General features: G+C 45.0%; 1 protein-coding gene across 8 annotated transcripts in view; it reads left to right on the top strand.

The window, feature by feature from the left end:
* The window catches only part of msi2a (musashi RNA-binding protein 2a), a 218608-nt gene that overhangs the window by 52054 nt on the left and 146598 nt on the right, over positions 1–19956 (top strand). For all 8 annotated transcript variants that reach the window (XM_053646207.1, XM_053646206.1, XM_053646213.1 and 5 more), the window contains exon 6: positions 14354–14446. In XM_053646207.1, coding sequence (XP_053502182.1) covers positions 14354–14446 — 93 coding nt within the window. The remainder of the gene's footprint in view (positions 1–14353; positions 14447–19956) is intronic.

Genomic DNA, 19956 nt, shown 5'->3' with positions numbered 1-19956 from the left:
TCACAGCACAGGAAGTCCCCGAGGAGCTGCCTTGAGAAGTTATTTTCACAAGGGCGTCGTTTTTAATCGCAGCCCCTGTAGTGCTTTGAAACGAATGAATATTACCCAGATAGCATTTCTCCGTCATTAATAGCCTAGCTCATTATCAGCCATTAATTATTCAGGTATAGTCGCGTGATGTGATTTCATTCGCTGTATAGCAAATGTATATATAAAAAAAAAAAAAGGTTTTTGAGGTCAAAAACCGGGTGGTCTTTACATCCGATCTATTTTCCTTTAACCGCACACTCCAAAGCGTTTTGATCGTCACGTAATACCTTATAGCTAACAATGTTACTTTTACTAACGATGGTTCGTTTACTTTAAATGGAAACCCTGACAATCTTAAAGCAAAAACAGCCGAGTAATCGCGTGCGAAAGCCGACTTTACCACCGAAACAACGATTTCCCTTTCAAATTGTTCACTTAGATCTTCCTTTGTCTTTTCTCATAGATTTGTATTTATTTATTTATTTTTTGAAAGAAGTTTGTATAGTTTTCACCGTCGAACACGAGGGACGATTTCAAAAGCGGGATTGAGCGAGCTGTAATATTTGGCTGAATGGGATTTTTAATAAAGCTGATTTTTTTTTTCGGTTTCTGGGATGAAAGGAAATTTTTTTTTCGTAGTTTATTTATTTCGGAAAAGCATCTCTTTGGTTGCTTTTAAATTTTTTTTTTTTGTCTTCGTTCAGGTTTCTTATACAGAAGATGTCTTTTCTTTTTATTTATTTATTTATATTTTTTTGGGTTGGTGTTCCAAAAAACTGCGAGATGTCGCATCCTCAACTGTGATCAACGTCTCTGTTTCAGAACTCTCCGTACGCCGTAGGGCAGACGTTTTTTAACGTGCGTTAGTTCTTTCCCTTTTATTTATCTTTTACTACAGTTTCGCTCACTTTTCGCAAAACGCGTATGAGGAGTACACTTGTTTGGTACAAATGTTTTGGTTGATTTATGCGTGTTTCTTGCTCGGTTTACTTTATACTTGTACCGGATGAAATGAAAACGATCTTACGATATCGCAGAAAAGCACATTGTGGCATAATGCATCACGGTATCGACGGTGTCTGATGGCACCGCCCAGCGCCGGTTGGTATTGTCTGAGCTGAGCTGGTGATTTGTCAGGGAAGGTTTTCACTCTGCTGTTTGAATGGGACGGTGTACACGGTGTGCGTCTAAGCGTTCTTTAAAAAATTCTGCTCTGCCTTTGCCTCGGCTCCCGAGGGCCCGAAAGTGCGTCAAGAGCGTTTATTGTGAATTCAGTCGGCAGGGCGTTTCTTAATCAAAAAGATCAATCGCACGACTGTAATTACCCACAACGCCAATGGAAAAGAAACACTCAGCATATAAACCCTGTCCCTGTGTGTATACAAGCCCAGCTCCATCTCTCTCGCGTTAGGATGCTCATAACGCTCACCGTTATTTGTGAGTTTATAGAAAATAAAGTGAAAATTCTGTGAAAATTAGCCTGTGGCAGTGTAGATTTTTATGTGAATTATCGCTACTGTTTTGATTCCTAACGGGAGATCGGGAAAATCAGTTCTGGAGCGTTGTAACTGGAGCTTGATGAAACTGTTAAGTGCTGGTGGAGGGTCACAGAGAAGAGTGCGTCCCCTTGGTGCTCTGGACACGTGGTTTCGGCGCGCGCTGTACAAGCAGCTCGTCGTGGCCCGCTTTAATCTGATTTGCATGCTAGAGAAAATTGGTTAATTGGCATTTTCGATGAACAAAAGGCACGGGAGGAAAGCACTGGAGAATGCGTTTTCCCGAGTTTACTCAGGTGTGTCTGAGTCTCCCTCACCGCCCTCCCTACAGTCCCTGTTTGGGAATTCTGGAAGAATTTTTCCCTTCTCTTATTCGATCCGATTGCGTCACTATAGAAATACACGTGTACGATGCGTCCAAATACTTTTTTTTTTTTTTTTTTTTTGTTTCCCCAAAATATTTTTATTGAGAAAGAAAACACATTTCGTCACATAGCAACAATGCCATATACACACCTACATACAAAGTGGAGAAAAGATCAGCAGCATCAAAAAGTGCAATCAATAAAATACTTTTTCCTCTCGCGCATTCGTTTCACTCGTGCTCCTGTGCCCCTTCCGAAAAGATGACTCGAAGCGAATTGATCCATCGATTTCCATCACGGGATGAAAGAAAACTATTAATATAAATTCTACATGTTTTTACCTATTGGTTAATGCTAAATGCTTAAAATGGTCTTGATCTGTTGGATCATTTTTCAGACAAAGTTTCGAGCTGCTTTTTTTTTTTTTTTTTTAATAAATGAAGGGAAATTGTCTGGCAGTGGAATAAAATTTCTTGCATAAAATTAATTGCGTAGAATAATTTCTTAATTAAAATTAGGAAATATAGATATATGTTCATTATCTCATTTATATGAAACAGATATATTTGCCTATATTCAAGACTTATATTATTATTTTTTTTTTTTATTATATTGTATGTTTTCATATATATATATATATATATATATATATATATATAAAACTATCTAGATAGATAAAGTTGATAAATGAGTAGATATGTAGAAAGGGGTATTTTATTTTTATATATATATGTGTGTGTGTGTGTATGTGTGTGTATATATATATATATATATATATATATATATATATATATATATATATATATATATATATATATACACACACATATATACATGTGTGTGTGTGTGTGTGTGTGTATATATATATATATATATATATATATATATATATATATATATATATATATATATATATATATATATATATAAAATATGTGTGTGTATATGTGTGTATGTATATATATATATATATATATATATATATATATATATATATATATATATATATACGTTATATATATATATATATATATATATATATATATATATATATATATATATACGTTATATATCATTTTGGACTCGTGTCTTATATTGATGATGATGTTTTGTAATGCGTAGCTTTTGCCTCAGCGAGCCTGTCCCTTAAGCGTCTCGGTATTTGTGATTAAGTGCTACACCGGTGCATACGCTGTAATGGACACTAGTGCGGGGTGTGTTGGGGGATAAACAGCGTAACTGAAGGAGTTCTGTCAGTGCCGCACTCCAACCTGGTTTAAAAGAGTGTTATCAGCGTGCCACAGAACAACACGCCTCTGTTTACACCGTAAACCTGGCGCCTCGTGCAGCCTCACAACGCTTTATTAATTAAAGCCTAAACTGTGCGCCTTTTCATGTTCGAGTTCAAGTGGTGGTGTTTTTGTTTTTTTTTTTCTTCTTCAGGAGTTCAATTAATGCTTTTCCTTCTGTAGCTGCCGATATCACCGAGGGACAGCCGTTAAAAGAGCTCCTTGTTTAGTCGAAAGCAGGAGCTTGATTGAAACATCGATTATGTTACCGGTAATTTCCACCACGTTCATGCTGCTCGGGGTATTGAGGGTTTTTCCCAAATGTGTTTGTTCTCTTGTTCTCTCTCTCTCTCACTCACACACACACACACACTCTACTCTTGGTGTTTCTCCCCCGCTTTCCAGTCTCACTCACACCTCTGAAAATGAAACCTCAGTGCTTTCACTTTCCTTAAACATTGAATTTTGAACCGTTATCTTTTATGCAAGTGGTAGTTCGGCAAGTTCAGTCCTAGTGACCGGAAGGTTCTCAGGTCACGTCCCCAGCACCGCCAGAAAGCAGTGCTAGTGCTGAACAACATGGTGATATAATATTATGACGCAACGCTGTCTATATTCTCAGTGCTTTTACAACATCTCCCTTGTTCTCACTGTACAAATAAAACTTCCCCCATCCCCCCCCCTCCTTTTCTTCAATAAATATCTTACTGGAATGTGCTGTTATTATAAGAAGATAATCGACGTAGCAGTTTCATGCGGCGCGTCCTCTGTACAAGTCAGTGTGTAAGATGTTACGGTATAAATGTGAACGAGCACGTCAATATAAATCTTGCCGAAAATGAAACGACGCCTTCTGACCAATCAGCTCTGAGCATTCAGCAGCACTGTAAACAAAGATCACTGAACTTATAGTGAGCTTTGTTGTTGTTCTTGTTGGCAAAACCTCATCAAAATGATATTCTGTGATATATATATATATATATATATATATATATATATATATATATATATATATATATATATATATATATATAGGGATATTTATCCTTTAAATGATCAACTCTGTGCTTGGATCTCTTTGGGTAAAAGCATCTGCCAAACGAATGCCGTTTTTATTTCATAAATGATACTTAGGGATTGTACAGAATTGTAGAGTGCAAGAGGAACGTGAAAGTCTTTGCCATCTTAGACTCATCTGGATGATTTGGCGTACTCTCTGTCTCCAGTACTCGAGCACCTAATATTGTTTGTTGAATTAATGTCCGCAAATCTCTGCCAAACACGCCGAATAATTCAGCGGAACGACTCCTCTGCGCCTCTCAATTGCCAGCTTAGACTAACTCACGGCGTTGCAGCGTGCCATAAACTCCTTAAGGTTTGATTGAGCAGGTATTCGCTCGATGCGATGAGCCCTCCAATAGACTCGCAATCACCGGATGTCTTAATGAACAGAGCGACGTGATGCACGAGTGTGGACGCAAAGCTTTGAACATGCGTGAGCGTGTTTGTTTGTTTGCAAGGACGCTCCTGGGGCGAAGATGGGAAGATTCAAGAGAATGAAGTGGGCTGGCGGAGGGAGCGAGGCGAACGAGAGCCCACTTCTGCCTCATCTACAGCCGGCACTATAGCCACAAGCTGTTTTCAAAGAGGACACGCAGAGGGGAAAAAAAAGGAGGGGGAGCGAGGGAGGGAGAGAGCGACAGAAGGGGGGGGAGAGAAACCAAGAATGTATTATGTTTTTAGAAAAAGCCACATTTAGTGCCCTCTTCGTTTCCCCGGTTTCATATCCTACCCGGTTTTATTTCCTACCCGGTTAATAACGACCCTCCTGTGCACAACACGCAGGACGGAGGAAAAGCTTGTGAATCCTTCCCTCGCTGGGGGTCTCGTCGCTTATTCCTTTAGATGACAAAAGCCTGTTAGCGCAGCGCAGCGCGCCGCTTCTGCCGAGAAGGGGCGAGTTTCAATAAGAGCTCGGTGTCTTCGGTGTCAGCTATTTGCAGTCACCCTCTCCGAATTATATTTGACATTGCCTTATTAATTGTGCTGTGCTTTTTCTCATATTCATATCTCAGTTTTAACTTGCCTTGTCTGGGAAAGTAGTTGTTCAAGGTGCCCTTGTCACGGTTATTATTAACAGGAAGAAAATGATTCGTCATCGTTTTCTAGTTCGGATCCTTTTCCGGCCGAGTACCTAGGTAGGCGCTTGGTGTTTTATGGCTCAGGGCGCATCGTTTATGGAGGCTAATGGAGGTCTAGGTGAACACCCTGGGTGGGGGAACGGGCCATTCAGACATGTAGCAAACGCACAACGTTATAAGTATGATAGGAGTGTAAACGGTGGCAGTTGGGTCAACGTAGCAACAGGACATTTTACTTGGTGCCGCTGTTAAAAACGGACTTCGTATTGCCATAGGACACTGTTAAAAACGGCTAAGAGCAACGATAGAGCAGATATAAAGATGCGTGCTAGCGTTGAGGTAAAAGGGTAAAGGGGTGATAATCTAAAATATGATGGCTGTAAAAAGCGCCGGACCCTTTTCCGTAATGGAGCAGGAGCAGTTCCTTCTGTAAAACTGATTTATCCCAGACTCCCAAAAGGTTCATTACATAAAAGTCAACAGCTCTTTACAGTGGCATTTGAATTGAGTACTTACCGTGTGCCTTCTGCTAAAGTACCTCTTTGCTACTCGAGGTTTTTAAAGAGTTACTGTACCTCTCTTAGTAAAAGGGCCATACCTTTTGGAAACGAAGGGGGGGGAGAAAAACCCACCACCTTCGCCATCAATAGTTCCCTCTGATGGGATGCCCTGTGATTGAGCAAGTGCACCAGGCAGGCGCACCGCTTTTAATTGGCTCTCGGTCCTCGAGGTTTGCGGTGAAGGGGGGAGGAATACGAAGATGATGAATGAACCGAGCGACCCCCACTGAGTTGGAAATGAAGGGCCGGCCGCTCTGTTCCACGGTTCCTGCTCGAGGATGGATGGAAGGAGTGCTGGAGTGAGGAGACCTCGGACGGCGAGGGAGCTGGGAGCAATTAGCGAAGATGGAGCGAGGAGCGAAAGAGCGATGAAAACCGAGGGAAAGAGAACGGGAACGCATGAGTTAATGTGAAAGAAAGCGAGGGAGCGTGCCAGTGTGTTTGGCGAAGAGTGAGGGGAAAGAAGTATTGCTATCGCTCCCTAACTCATCTGTCCTGCGCCCCCAGAGGCTCAAACAGCTGTGGCATTTTTCTTGCTTAGCTGCACTGCTTCCTCCTGGGGACTGACTGAGGCATAGAAAGAGAGATGGAGAGAGAGAAGGAGAATGGAGTCGGTGGTCAGAAGAGGGGGAATGTTTGTCACCAGAAACATTTGCAAGAAATCCCTCGATTGTTGTTGTTTTCTGCAAGCAACAGCAATGAGGAAAGAGGTAGTCGAGACCAGGAGGGATTTTGAGGACGCGCGTTCTCCACCACGGGCCGTCTCGTTCTCTAAACTCCCGGCTGTATTTCCAAATTGCCGGTTTTTTTTTTTTTTTTTTTGGGTTGGTGTGCAACTACCTAGCCATGGTGTAATAGAGTTGAAAGCCTCTTGGTGGTGTTTAAGCCTCCTGTGTGGTTGTGCCGGATCTCGATGAGTGCCCGCTGACACAACAGGCAGGCTGATACCCATCCTTAATGCCCAGAGTTTTATTTACAGCAAGCAGAACGGACAAGGGCAGCATGCTACCTATCTATCTATAGACTCTCTCTCTTTCCCCCTTCTCGGTTTGAGTCATCAAGGCCCTGCACTCTGGTGGGTGACTTGGTTGGAGCCGGTGCAGCCAGTGTGGGCAGATTGACAGCAGGATTTTGCTGGGAGCAGAGAACCAATTAAAGATGGTGCCCCAGTGAGCCAGCCTTCCCTCCTACCCACTTCACATCCCATCCCCTCCCCCCTCCTCCATACAGCCCTAACTGACCTCCTGAGTGGCAAGCACATTGGCTCGCTAGAAGCAAATCGTATGAAATCCTCATACACTCCTGACAGAATCTGGCGGGAAAAAAACGGATCGAGAAAGGGGGACCGGATGATAACGTCACCGAATGTGCCGCATTTCTGATCTCTCTTGACTTGGCCTATCGTCATGCTGTTGTCATCGGTATAATAATGGTATGATATTTAAACCCCCCATGAGAGAGACTCTCTCGTTAACGTGTGCCCGTAGAATATTTACGCTAAAATAGTTTTCTTCAAAAACTATCGATTAGCTGGATTTGTTTCGGAGAGATTGACAAGGGAAGGTCATCTGCGGCTATTGATGGGCTTCTCAGCCGTAGCAGTGCTGACGTTCGGCTCTCCTTGAGCTGTCAGTGTATGCAGGACTGAGTGGAAATGAATTAGCCGTGTTACAGCAAGCAGAATTGAGCGGAGGTGAACCGGCCATATTAAAACCACAGAAGCTAGCGCAGGTGAATTAGCCGTGTGTTTGGGGGAACAGGATCGAGTGCTGGTGAATTAGCGATATTAGCGGAAGAATGAGTTCATGTGTAATAACCACATTGGCGTGACTGGATTGGTGAATTAGTTACGTCAAAGTGACGCCCATTTCTAAAGTCCTCAGTGAACCTTGACCCGGAAGTGAATTAGCCATTTCGGAGTGATGGAGTCTACTGGGGGTCAGTTAGCTGTATTTGAAGGACAGGATCGGGTGGTGGTAAATTAGCCATATTGGAGGAAGACTGAAAAAGTAAAGGTGTGTCAGATAAAAAGGGGCCTATTTCTAGAACCTTACGTGAGCCTGCCCTTAAGGTAGCAGCGTTGCTGGGAATCAGATTAAATGAAAGTGGACTGGATTAAGTATTGGTGAATTAGCCATGTCAAAGAGGAGCCTATTGCTAGAATCCCTCACTGAACCCGAGTTGTCGTCAAGCCCAGGTGGCTAATTAGCTGTATTGGCACCATAGAATCTAGTGGAGGTGAATTAGCTGTGTTACAGGGGCAGAACCGAGGTGTATTAGCGATATTCGGGAAACGAGTCTGGCTGAAGTTGAAATAGGAATATAATGGGAAACGGTCGTTTTAGAGGAACGAGAGTCGAGAGTTTGGAAATTATTTGCCGTGCTTGGGGGTGGTGGTTATTGCTAGAACCCTCAGTGAAGCTGACCCATCATCACGCCCGGGTTGCGAATTAGCCGTATCGGGGCTGTAGAATCAAGTAGAGGAGAATTAGCCGTGTTTAGAGAAACAGAATCGAGTTGAGGTGAATTAGCGAGATCAGGAAAACAAGATTAACTAAAGGGGAAATGACAGTATAACGGGGGAAACCAGATCAAGTGAAGGTGAAGCAGCCATTTTAGTCGGACTGGATGAAGTGGAGGCGGAGTAGCGGATTTGATGAGCAGGATCGAGTGGGGGTAAATGAGGCGTTTTAGAGGGACAGGTATCGTGTAGAGGTGAATTAGCGATGTTAGAGGAGCGGGATTAAGTAGAGGTGAATTGGGCATTTTTAGGGAAAAAGACAAAGTGGAGGGGAATTAACTGTGGTAGAGGGACAGGATCAAGTGGAGGTGAAATAGGGCTTTTTTTGAGGAGCAAGATAGAGTGGAAGTGAATTAGCCATTACAGAGGAAAAAAGAGCAAGGAGAGGTGAGTGTTCGGTATTAGAGGCACGGGATTTAGTAGGGACGAATTAGGCGTTTTAGAGGAACAGCATTGAGTGGAGGCGAAATAGCTGTTTAAGGTGGAGGTTTCAGGTCCGGCATGCAACAGAGGTCAAATAAGCATGCTGGTGGAGTTGTGTGTTTTCTCGGTGTAATCCTGAGCCGGAGTACTGTAACCTGCCACTCTGCATTTGCACTAAGCGCCTCTCCCCTTCTCATCTCCTCAGCTCTAATTGTAATTTAATTAGCAATTAGGGCTCTATTTATGCACACTAGAACGGAGATTGGCGCACTTCTCAAAAGGGCGAGGAGAAAGAGACGGACCCACGGTTCCTCCGCTGATTCGGAGTGTATTCTTACCCTCTTGACTTGTTTTCCTCACTCACTTTCATTTGATGCTATTTCTCTGAATCAGTTTTCAGTCTCTCTCTCTCTCTCTCTCTCTCTCTCTCTCTCTCTCTCTCTCCATGTTGCTGTCCTGAGAATCTTCTCTCATGCTGACACAAGGGGAATTTTTGACCTTGAAGCGTTCTGACCTTGTTTTGCCTTTCCAGCACAGCCGTGCAGCTGCGACACCGAAAACGCAGTCGGGTTTTTGCACACGTGCACATTTATAGAAACACGCACGCACAACGGAGCAGTGCGACCACGTCCCCCCCCACCCCCCACCCCACTTCCTGTAGAGAGTAATCGAGCTCATCAGAGTCGTGTCATGAGTAGCACCCGCAGCAACTAGCATGAATGAGCACAGGTGGCGTTTCTGCCAGACCTCAGTGATAATCGGGGGGAAGTGTGTGCGTGTTCAGGTTCACTTTGTCCTCTGACAAACAAGAGCGGAAAACGATGGAGGTCTAGACCGAAGCGTTAACATCTCGCACGTCAGCGCGGGGTTGAAATGAGTTTATTTAAAATGCTCCCGTTAGAATGAGATGTTGGACCGCTTACTCGATAAAGCGGGAGGCCGGCCCTTGTCTTCCAATAACGTAGATCCTTGGCGGTCTCTAAATCTGTCTTATACACACTCGATACACAAATGAGAAGTAATTCTGTGTCGACGTGCCATATAAACGAATTAAAACGTGTGTAATTGTTGATCTGATGAAGGAGAACTAACTTTTTTACGAAGCAGGTGACATTTTATAGACGTTAAAATGTTGTGTATTGTAAAAAAAAAAAAAAAAAAGTCTTCAATATCATATCGGGATTATTTTTTTTGCACAATTTCTTCTCAGAACTTGGTATGTGGTCAGTGGATGGCCGCTAAGAATAGCATCTTCTGTAAGCCCATTAGGCTTTTCATGGTCTCGGACCGAAAGTGAGATTGTTTGTTGATGCTGTTAAAGCTGGAGAAGGGATCATTCTTTTCCCATCACTCCAAACCCTATCTGAACCTAACCCCTGCACACACACGCACACACACAAAACCCCTGCAGTGGGCCCTGTCACCTCGCAATCACCATCCTCCTGAAATCAACAGGCCCGTCCCGAGAGCTCTTGTTGCGAGGGGGGGGGGGGGGATGGGCAAATCCACCTCGCTCTAAATCACTCCCTTTGGCTTTTTGTCTAAAACAAGGGCACTTGTGGCAAAGTCAGACAGCTGTAATCAGCTGGCCAGAAATACTGCCATTCACTTAATCAGGGCTGATGGAGGAATCGAGTGTTAAGAGAAAGATTTGGTGTGTGTGAGTGAGAGAGAGAGAGTCTGATGGAGAGGATGCAGTTTGAGAGTGGGCTCTTAAGCTCACCCACACTCCCTGCGCACTCAACTGAGCTCCGTTCATCACACGGAGTGTCTCTGCGAGATAAAACACTCCAATACTTCAAGACGCACCTCCCGTCTTCTACGGCTAGGCGACGCCCGGGCGCTCAGATTGATCTACCCGACGGCGTCGAAAAGTTCAACCAGGAGACGCCAAACAAAGGACTTTCGATCCAGCTGTTGCGTCTAAAGCGAACTAAACGAGTCTTAACCTAATTTCCTAACCCTCTGTGTGAGATGGGGTTCCTGCCCCCTTTACTCTTGTGTATTGGCTGTAATTCCTGTGATTGACAGCTGGGTCTTGAAGAGTCAGGTTAAGCTTTGTCCTTGGTAAATGGAATGTGACCCTGTGGAAGATCCTGTCTTTCCTGGGACACAAGAGTCCTTAACAAAAAGAGACGAGAATATTCTGTGTTAGAAAGTAAGGGTGGGAAAGCGAGAGAGAGAGAGAGAGAGAGAGGGATGACCGTGTCCTCATGGGAAAATGAGCGAGGTCATTCAGTCTCCCACTGCGGCTTCTCTCCTGAGGATTTATCGCTTGTTTTCAGGCCTCTGCTCCCGGTTTGTTTGTGGCCGTGACGCAGAAACTCATGTGAATCTCAGCAGAGTCTCTGCTCCACGTGAGTTTCTGCTTATTATTGCTTTTCCAGCACGTCTCCTGCTTTTTCTTCAGCCCCGTATCACGTTTCTCCACATTTTTTTATAATTTTTTTTTTTTTTGCGCTTGCTTCCTCCCTGTTGCCTTTTACAGCTTCATAATGTCCGTATCTCATCACAGTCATCTCGCTCGCTCTCGCTTTGCTGCAGGGCTTCCGTCTGCAAATCCCTGGCTGATGGGTAGATAGCGTAGCTTCTCCATCACACCGGTTTGTTTGGAATTATGGCAGTGACTGATACCACACCAGGTGTGTGTGCGCTGCTGACTGAAGCAGCTTGGAGATTGAGATAAGACGCCATAGATCCGGGCATGGGGTGCTAACTGGAGGTTTTATTCGCGCTTTGTTTCTGAATGTGATTTTTTTTTTTTTTTTTGTAGCCATCATGGTTCAGAGTCCTTTTGCATTCTCATACTAGCGCTGTCATGGTTTCAGTGACCGCAAAGAATGTTTTTATTGTATTTTGGTTTTATGCTTTTTTTAACTTTAAGCAGTTCCATAGCGGTTGAGAGAAACGTTTGAGACACAGCCTCGCCGTTGTTTTCCACACCCATATTCAGAGAAATTGTGCCTCGGGGGAATGGAGCGAGAACGTGAACAAGGGCGAATCTGATATTGGTTTCATTCATTCATTCATTTACAGTAACAGATGTTCAGGGTCGAGGTGGATCCGGAGCGTATTCTGGGAATACTGGGCCAGAGGCAGGAATCCACCCCTGGTTCAAAATGAGGGGAAAAATGGCAGGGTGCTTCCGCTGTGTCAGGAAATTTAATGCTTTTTCTCTCGAATTATTTATCATTTCTTTGTTTCTATCGCAGTCTTTTCCCAAATGTGTGTGTGTGTGTGTGCTGTGTATTGTAGAGAAATGGAGCAATTGGGGAACATAATTCTATTTCGGCTTCTGCAGGAATCCAATCAGCCACTGGGGCGGCCCTGTCACAAACCATAACAATAGAATGAAAAAAATAAAAAGACACCGGAAGAGCCGAGTCAGATGATCCGTCAGGAGTTTCAGGGGAAGATGAACGTAGGAGACTTTAAACATCACTAAAACAGCAGTCAGGGCTGATAAAAGTGAGGGACGGTGTTAAACGAGCGCACACAGTCTTTATCAGGACCGATCAACCCCGAGATGACCGGGGCAGGGCTGGGAGGGACCGGGCATTTGCATGCTGTCTGGATGGCATCCAAATGCAAAGTAGACCTCACATGCAAATGTAGAAGAGAGGGAGTGTTTACCTGGACCTGTACACACACACACACACACACACACACGTACGTGACAGACAGACAGACAGACGCTGTAGCAAATGCGTGGTTGGCCTGGGAAATCCTTCACATGGTGACGTTATCTCGTGAAAGATCCTACACTCGGATTGGCTTCCTCTTGAAATACGTTTCACCAAGGGCAGGGCAACATGACGACATAAAATCCATATCATGATCAATTACACCGTGATGCACTTCTCATATCATAAGATATATTATGATAAATAATATCATTTAATAGACACTAATGCAACGTTTTGTTAGCAGTCCTGAAATCTTTGGCTCGGTTTTATTTTTTTTATTTGAACTGTTCTGGGCAATTAAATGTTCGTTGAGATTTAAAAAACAAACAAACAGAAATGATCGTCTTCATGTCGTCTTTGGCTGTTTTTCAAAGTCAGATGCGTAAAAATCCGACACGCAAATAAACTTCCTCCCCGAACTCCAGCGTCGTCGAACGCTTTTTTTTTCTTTCCCCTCCCCCTCTTCCTTTTCTCCCCCTACCGCTGTCTACATCGAACGACCGGCTCGCGAATGTGTTTTAATTCCGTTCGAGCCGCAGAAGAGCGTTAAAGATGTTTTGTGGATCCCGGGTTTCCAGAGAAACCGTGTCGTCCCAGCTCGCCGAGGTGCGAGGGCACATCCGTTAGAGTAAATGTTTGGGTTTTATGCTACGTAAACACAATCACACACATCTGTTTATGTCTCAGGGAACTGTCTGTCCTCCAATTTCTCACTCTGCGCTTAGCTTCAGATTTTTCTGCACAGCTTTTTATGTATTTATTTATTTATTTCCATCTTCCTATTTCTGATGCTCCATATATTCTCAGCCGAGGAATTAATCGAGGCTTTAATGTACTCTGATTTTTCCTCTACGTGCTGCCTAATTGTGTTTGCAGAAGGAGAGGACGTGCGCTTAGTGCTGTTACTGTCTTAAGCGCTGAATGTCGGATGGCTGATAGAAAAGACCTAAGCGTTTTCCCAAACAAATAAACATGCCAGAGGTTTAACAGGGTGGAAAAGGTGCGCTAATGGGGCCCACTGTGCATTCTGTATGTGCGTGTTTGTATTTATCCCCTCACGGGGACAGCGGGTTCCCACAGCGACCTCGATGAAACTTCATAGACAAAAATCCCAGTCCCTGGAAACGGGAATGCATTGAAACGTATAGAGGACTATAATTAACAGTCTTCTGCTCATTTTATCTCGGGGGGTCCCATAAGGATTTTCGCGTGTGTGTGTATTCTCAAATAAAGTGCAACGTGCTCATGTAGTAATGAGTACAAAGTACGTCTTGGTCGTCGGAGCGGTATTCGCCGATTTAAGTGGTTTTCCGCAAAAGAGCACAAAAAACTTTGCCGGATGCATCACACGTTTATTTATCGATTATTTATTATTTTAAACCCGCAGCACGGTCGTGCGTAACGAGCGCAAAAGAACTCTGCGAAACCCTGTATGAACCGACATCAGGTGTGGAAGCCAACCGCGCTTGGGGTCACGTGACGAGTGACGTGGTTCGGTTTTCACGTTTCTTATAAGTTCTACTTTGCAGTGCCGAGGAAAGACTTATTACGGTTGTTGATGTATCAGAGACGGGCGTTGGTGCTTCGGCTCAGACCTTTTGGTCCAGAATGACTCATGAGGGTGTGTGTGTGTGAGAGAGAGAGAGAGATGTGGGGAACTCCACATTGTCACAGCTCTCACACACATTCACGTTCACTCATTATGTACATCTCTGTGCATGAGACATGACATGTCCCTCTGTCCCTGTCTCTGATGTAGTCACTTTGCCAAGTGTGAGTTTAATAGTGTTTTTTTATATATACACCTGTGTGCTAATGTATTCTCTCTCTCTCTCTCTCCAGATGGTCACAAGAACGAAGAAAATATTTGTGGGTGGTCTGTCAGCGAACACAGTGGTGGACGACGTGAAGCAGTATTTCGAGCAGTTCGGGAAGGTAAGTGGCTCATGCTGATGTCTCACACACACACACACACGCACTCTGAAGCTCCGCTAAGGTCAGCTGGACGTTATCGAGAAACATCACCGAGACGCCAGCGAATAAAGTTCGTCTCAATAAGCGAGCGTCTCACGTGACGTTAATATCGATCGTTTCTTTCCATTCGTTTCATCTGTGCGCACATTTCCTCTTAGGAAAAAAAAAGACGTAATGATTTCATAGCTGACGTTTATGTCTTCAGGTTTGCACTGACACGCTGAAGCTGAAACATCATAAAGCTCATCTCATCAAAAGAAAAAAAAACCCTTTCCGTAAATATGAGCCTCAAACTACATCCAGTTCTTCAGCGACGCGGTGTAGGACACAGCGGGACTTCGGTCTAGAGGCGGCCGTGGCGTAGAACCCCGAATCAATTTATTTATAGTAACTTTAGTAATTTGGCATCATCGTCTCCCTAAAAAAAAAAGAAATCGCTCGTTGGTTAAGGCTTCGAGCTACGGATCTGAAGGGTGTGAGTTCAGATCCCATCGTAGCCGAACTGCCACTGTGTCGAGTTCTCGAGCGAGAACTTAAACTTCTTAGTTGTATTCTTTCTCAGTCGTGCAGAGACGAGCGTCAGCCAAACGACGTGAAGAACACCTGTATGATCAGCTCATACCCCTACCATCTGATCTCTTTAAAAACTAATACGCTCTAAAATGATTTCATATTTATTCATTCAAAAATAACAAAAAAAAGGCAAACATCAGACACCAAACATGTCTTTGATGATGATGATGATGAGGAGGAAATTGTGTACTTTTAATTTTTTTCCCCTGTGGGTTTGCTGGCACGACTAATCTAAACATGATGATAGATATATGATGTTTGTTTGTTTATTTATTTATTTATTATTGTTGGAGCTCTGTTCACGTGTAAGTGCTGTCTCCGTGGTAGAAAGGGGATGATCTCATACGCGTGCGAGTAATAATGTGTAATGATAATGAGTAATAACGTGTCTCCGTGTCTGTATAAATAAAGCCGGACGGGCGGCGACCCCGCGGTGTTTAGCGTTCTCCCGACGCCGCTGCTGATCATCTCCGCCTCGCCGCGAATCTCGACTCGATTGAACGACTTGATTGGATTGATTTCTGTTTTCTGTTGTTTTATTTTTGATTTTATTTTGAGGAATCCTCACACTCGCCGGGAGATAAACAGATCAGCGTAATTGAGAGTGCGGCTCGAATCAGAGAGACGCTGCTGTGTGTGTGTGTGTGTGTGTGTGGTCAGCTGATGGGGAAAGAGAGATGGTTGTTCTGTCTGTATCTCTCCTTCTCTCTCTCTCTCTATCTCGCTCACTCATTCTCTTTCTCCGTGTGTGTGTGTGTGTGTGTGTGTGTGTGTGTTTGAGCAGCCGTGTTTTTCCAGCACATTTTTTAATTGACCAGACTGTCCACTACAGCTTGCCTTTGCGTGCGTGTGTGCGTGCGTGCTCTTGTTTGCGTTCAGGTTACCTCACGGATGCCCTTTATGTCCTTCCACATGTCCATGTGTGAGCAGTTTTGTCTACGCGTGTTTGCACACACTGGCCGATATGAAGCGGATGTTAGCTCGATCAGGTGTGTTTGTGTGTGTACGTTTTCATATCTTGGTGGGGACATTTGACAATACCCGCCCACTCCCCCTACAAAGGATTTTTTATTTTATTTATTTATTTTTAAATAGAGAAACTGCAGATTTGATGTATATAAAACAAACCTTAAAAGAGGCAAAATGGGCCAAAGGGTTAGATTTGGGTGTGGCGTAGCATTAATTCTGAAAGGTCCTTACAAGGAGAGTAAGAGGAACGTGCGTGTTTGTGTGGCGGTTAGTGTCGCGTCACGGTGAGGAAACAGGTGGTACGAGCGCTGGGGTCACGCAAGCTTGCTTTCTCCTTCAGAGCCCCTTCTACCACACGCGCACACACACACACACACACTCGGAGCTGTTCGCAGTCTGTGTGTCATCTGTAATAGGATGCGGAACGTGTGCCAGAGTGTGTGTTTGACAGGTATAGAAGCTTCTCTGAGCCGAAGACTCGGCATGACTCGGGTGTAAATCCCAGACAGCTTTAGAGCGAGTGGATTTCTCCTGCTGGTTCTACACGAGACCGCAGCGCTCGAACACTCGTCTCATCCACACTCGTTGCTTTTCCGCAACGTCCGTGTTCGGAGACGATTCCGCGTCCCAACTGGTGCACGTGTGGAACGTGATGCTCCGTTGCCGTGTAAACCGATCGCGGTATTTATACACAAGATCGGTAAACCGTACGAGCTCTTTAAACCCCACGCTGCACCTGAGGGGAAGACTGTAAGGAGGAAGAGTCTTGCTGGAGGACTCTTCTTAAACCTGAATCACGCTTCAAAACACTCAGGCTTGCGACGCTCCGTACGCGACACCTACACACGGGCCGGAGCGAGGGAACATCTCTCTAATCGTCCCGCTCGTCAGCGATTGGCCGATTTCCAGCGTGATCGAATAGCGGGTGTGTTCTAGGTGTGTGACGAGAAGGAGGTTTGATCGCCGCGTTGATTTAAAAGGTAACATCGTAAATGGGTTCGAATTGGAATCGATTATACATCGTTTATTATCAAAAAAAAAAAAAAAAAAAGGACCGACAACTGGTGCGTACGTAGTAATAATTAGTATTTTTAAACTGATTGATTGATTGAGATTTCCTACAAGGCATCGTCGATCATTTTAAAATGGTCCGTCTCTGCCGTTATCATCCAGGAGCTCCCAGTAGGCCTTCCTCAGATTCCCAACAAATTTGGTCACGTGTCGAATCGTTGCCGGACGACGCGAGATCGGATCGTCTCGTCGCAGATTCAGCGGTGTCGTCAAATATCGAATCGTTGCCTTGTTACTAAAAATGTGAGCTTTTACATTTATGTGAAAACATGAAAGAGAGGCGTCAAACTGGACGTTCCCTCGTCGCTGGGGTGGTACCATCATCATTTCTACCTGTTAGTACGTTTCTTTAGACCTTAAAGCGTTACTCTGAAAGCTAATTAGAGGTACATCACTTGCACTTACTCGGGTACATACTAAATGTACAAGGGATGTACCACCCTGGCAACGTGGTATATTATATAGAACGTCGGAGAGCGAGAGTCTCCATCCCTGAAGACATCCCTGTCCAGAATGAGAAGGAAGGAGAAAGAGATGGTTGTTATTGTTTTTATCATTATTTCAGATCACCTTGTAATTGCTTTGGCAATATTGCACTGCTGAAAGTGAGGGAGATTGGGTTGGGGGTGGGGGGACCCCAACAGAAACCTGTGGTTGTTTGTGGACTCCAACACTTCAACAGGAAGACAGGAACCTTGGGAGATTAATGGGGGGGGAAAAAAACAAAACAAAAAGAAACATAACTTGTTTAGTGACAGGAAATTTGTTTTGGCACCTTCAGTAATCTGATATCACGCCTGACATTTTGTGCGCATTAAGATTCAGTAAATGGCAGAGGGGGTTATGGGGTTATGGGCATGTGCCTGGTTGCGAGCGCGCTGCCCCAGACTTCATAACATTTCATTTAGTATACCTGCCCAAGCGCTAGCGTTTTAATAACGACGGTTGAGCCGTTCAGGCGTAGCGAATAAAACCAGTGTTGATGTCCATTAGCGTGGCTGACCTGACTTCCTGCCTCGATGAGCACAAACAAGTGTGTACGCACGGGAATAATGTTTGCTTTGCTTGTTTGCTGGTTCCAGCCTCAAATCACGACCGTAAAGGGAGAGTAGTAAAGTTTAAAGCCGGGCGATTGGTTACGTCTAGAAGAGCAGCGCGTGCACGCCCGAGCCCTGGGAGACCGAGAGGCGTTCCTCAGACGGCTTTGGTTGCAGGTGGACATTTTCATAGCTTTACATTTGATTGCCCGTGCACCACCTCGCGCTCTCTCCGTGTTTAGGAGTCTTCCATTTGCCTAGTGGTCAGGCTTTATCTCCGTTCATTTCGCCGCTGCGATTCGATACGAAGCGCGTGAGGTGTTTTACACACGAATCCCCACAGGCGCTGAAGCCTTTCTCGCATTTACATTTATATTTATTCATCCAGCAGACGCTTTCATCCAAAGTGCGCGAGAGGACCACCCGAGCAGCACGCCCCGCGACTCTCGCCGTGTTCAGACAGGCCGCACAAATCCGTGTATTTATTTATTTTATTTAAGCATATCTGATCTGAGCGGTCTGAACCGCAGAAAGACACGACGCCGGGATTTTCTTTTATCTTGATACGGGCCTCGTTTCACGATGCGGCGTTCGGGACACGGGGTCAGATCTTCTCGACGTCGTGCGAGAAGATCTATACGATAAGATCTATACCGACGAAAAGCAGCAGGAAGTCTGAATAATTTCTGTTCACCTTCTTTTAAAAACTGCCTTAATATGTAGATCCTTGATTGGTGTAAGATTGCTTCGTGACCGTGTCTGTCGTTACAAGTGCTATACAGATCAAATCCAAACATCTGAACATGGTGAGAGAATCTGCCGAGAGAACATAGTCGGGAACTTCGTCCCAACATCAGGGAGAACAGATTAAGAGACTGAGAACCTCCACTCATGGTTTCGTCCTTTTCCTCCTCCTGTTGCGGCACGTCCGCCCTCGGGGCTTCCTCACAGATTCGCCTCTGAGCCAGGTCGTGAAAAAGCGGGAGGCCGGTTATCGAGCGAATAGTTTATAGAAGGTTGGAGGCGGTTCCTGAGCGCCGATCTCGCCGCCTTGAAGGCGGACAGTTTCTACGCACTCGATGGCGTAGTCGCGATGTACTCCGCGTCCGAGGCTGAGGCTCGGGTTTCCGAGGCGGCGCTCCTGACAAACATCCGCCGCAGCGTTTGAGGCATTTCCTGAGGCAGCAGTCAGGTTTCATGTGCCGCGGCTCCTGACTCGGTTACCGAAGTAGACGCGTTTGTTGAGTTTTAAATACGAGCCCCGAAGGCCACGGCACCGGCGGAGGAAATGAGCCACTGTAACGGCGTCCTCGTTTACCTCGTGGTGGAGAGAGAAGAGAGAGCCCAGTTAGAGAGGAGATTTAATATTCCCCTGACCTTCACTCACACGCTCGCTCACTCACTCAGCAGGCCTGTGAGGCTTCTACGCCGCCTTCCTCACTCATTTTATTTGCTTGGGACACTGTGCATATTTCTTTACATCGTGAACCGCTGTTTATTTGCTTTCCGTTGTACCGGTGAGAATCCTGCCTGCGTAGACCTCCACGACTTCACCGTATTGCAGAACTGCAGATTCTCGGTCGAGGTTTTGCGGAAAACTTTACGGGTCTTGCTTATAGTTTCTTCGCTCCTAAACTACACAGGCGTTTTCCCTAAACCCCTCCCACTGCTTCCGTTGAACACTCGACCGGTTTGCGAGATCGAATCCGGTTGCGAAGGATTTGCAGACGGCAGCGGTTTCCTCGGCCCTATTGTGGCAACGGTGTGAAGACGAGACGTTTAGATTTAGCGCTCCGTCAAAAGGCGCAGGCAGGCGTCGTC

This window comes from Ictalurus furcatus, chromosome 16 (assembly GCF_023375685.1).
Source record: "Ictalurus furcatus strain D&B chromosome 16, Billie_1.0, whole genome shotgun sequence".
Lineage (NCBI taxonomy): Eukaryota > Metazoa > Chordata > Actinopteri > Siluriformes > Ictaluridae > Ictalurus > Ictalurus furcatus.
This window is presented reverse-complemented; position numbering and strand designations above follow the sequence as displayed.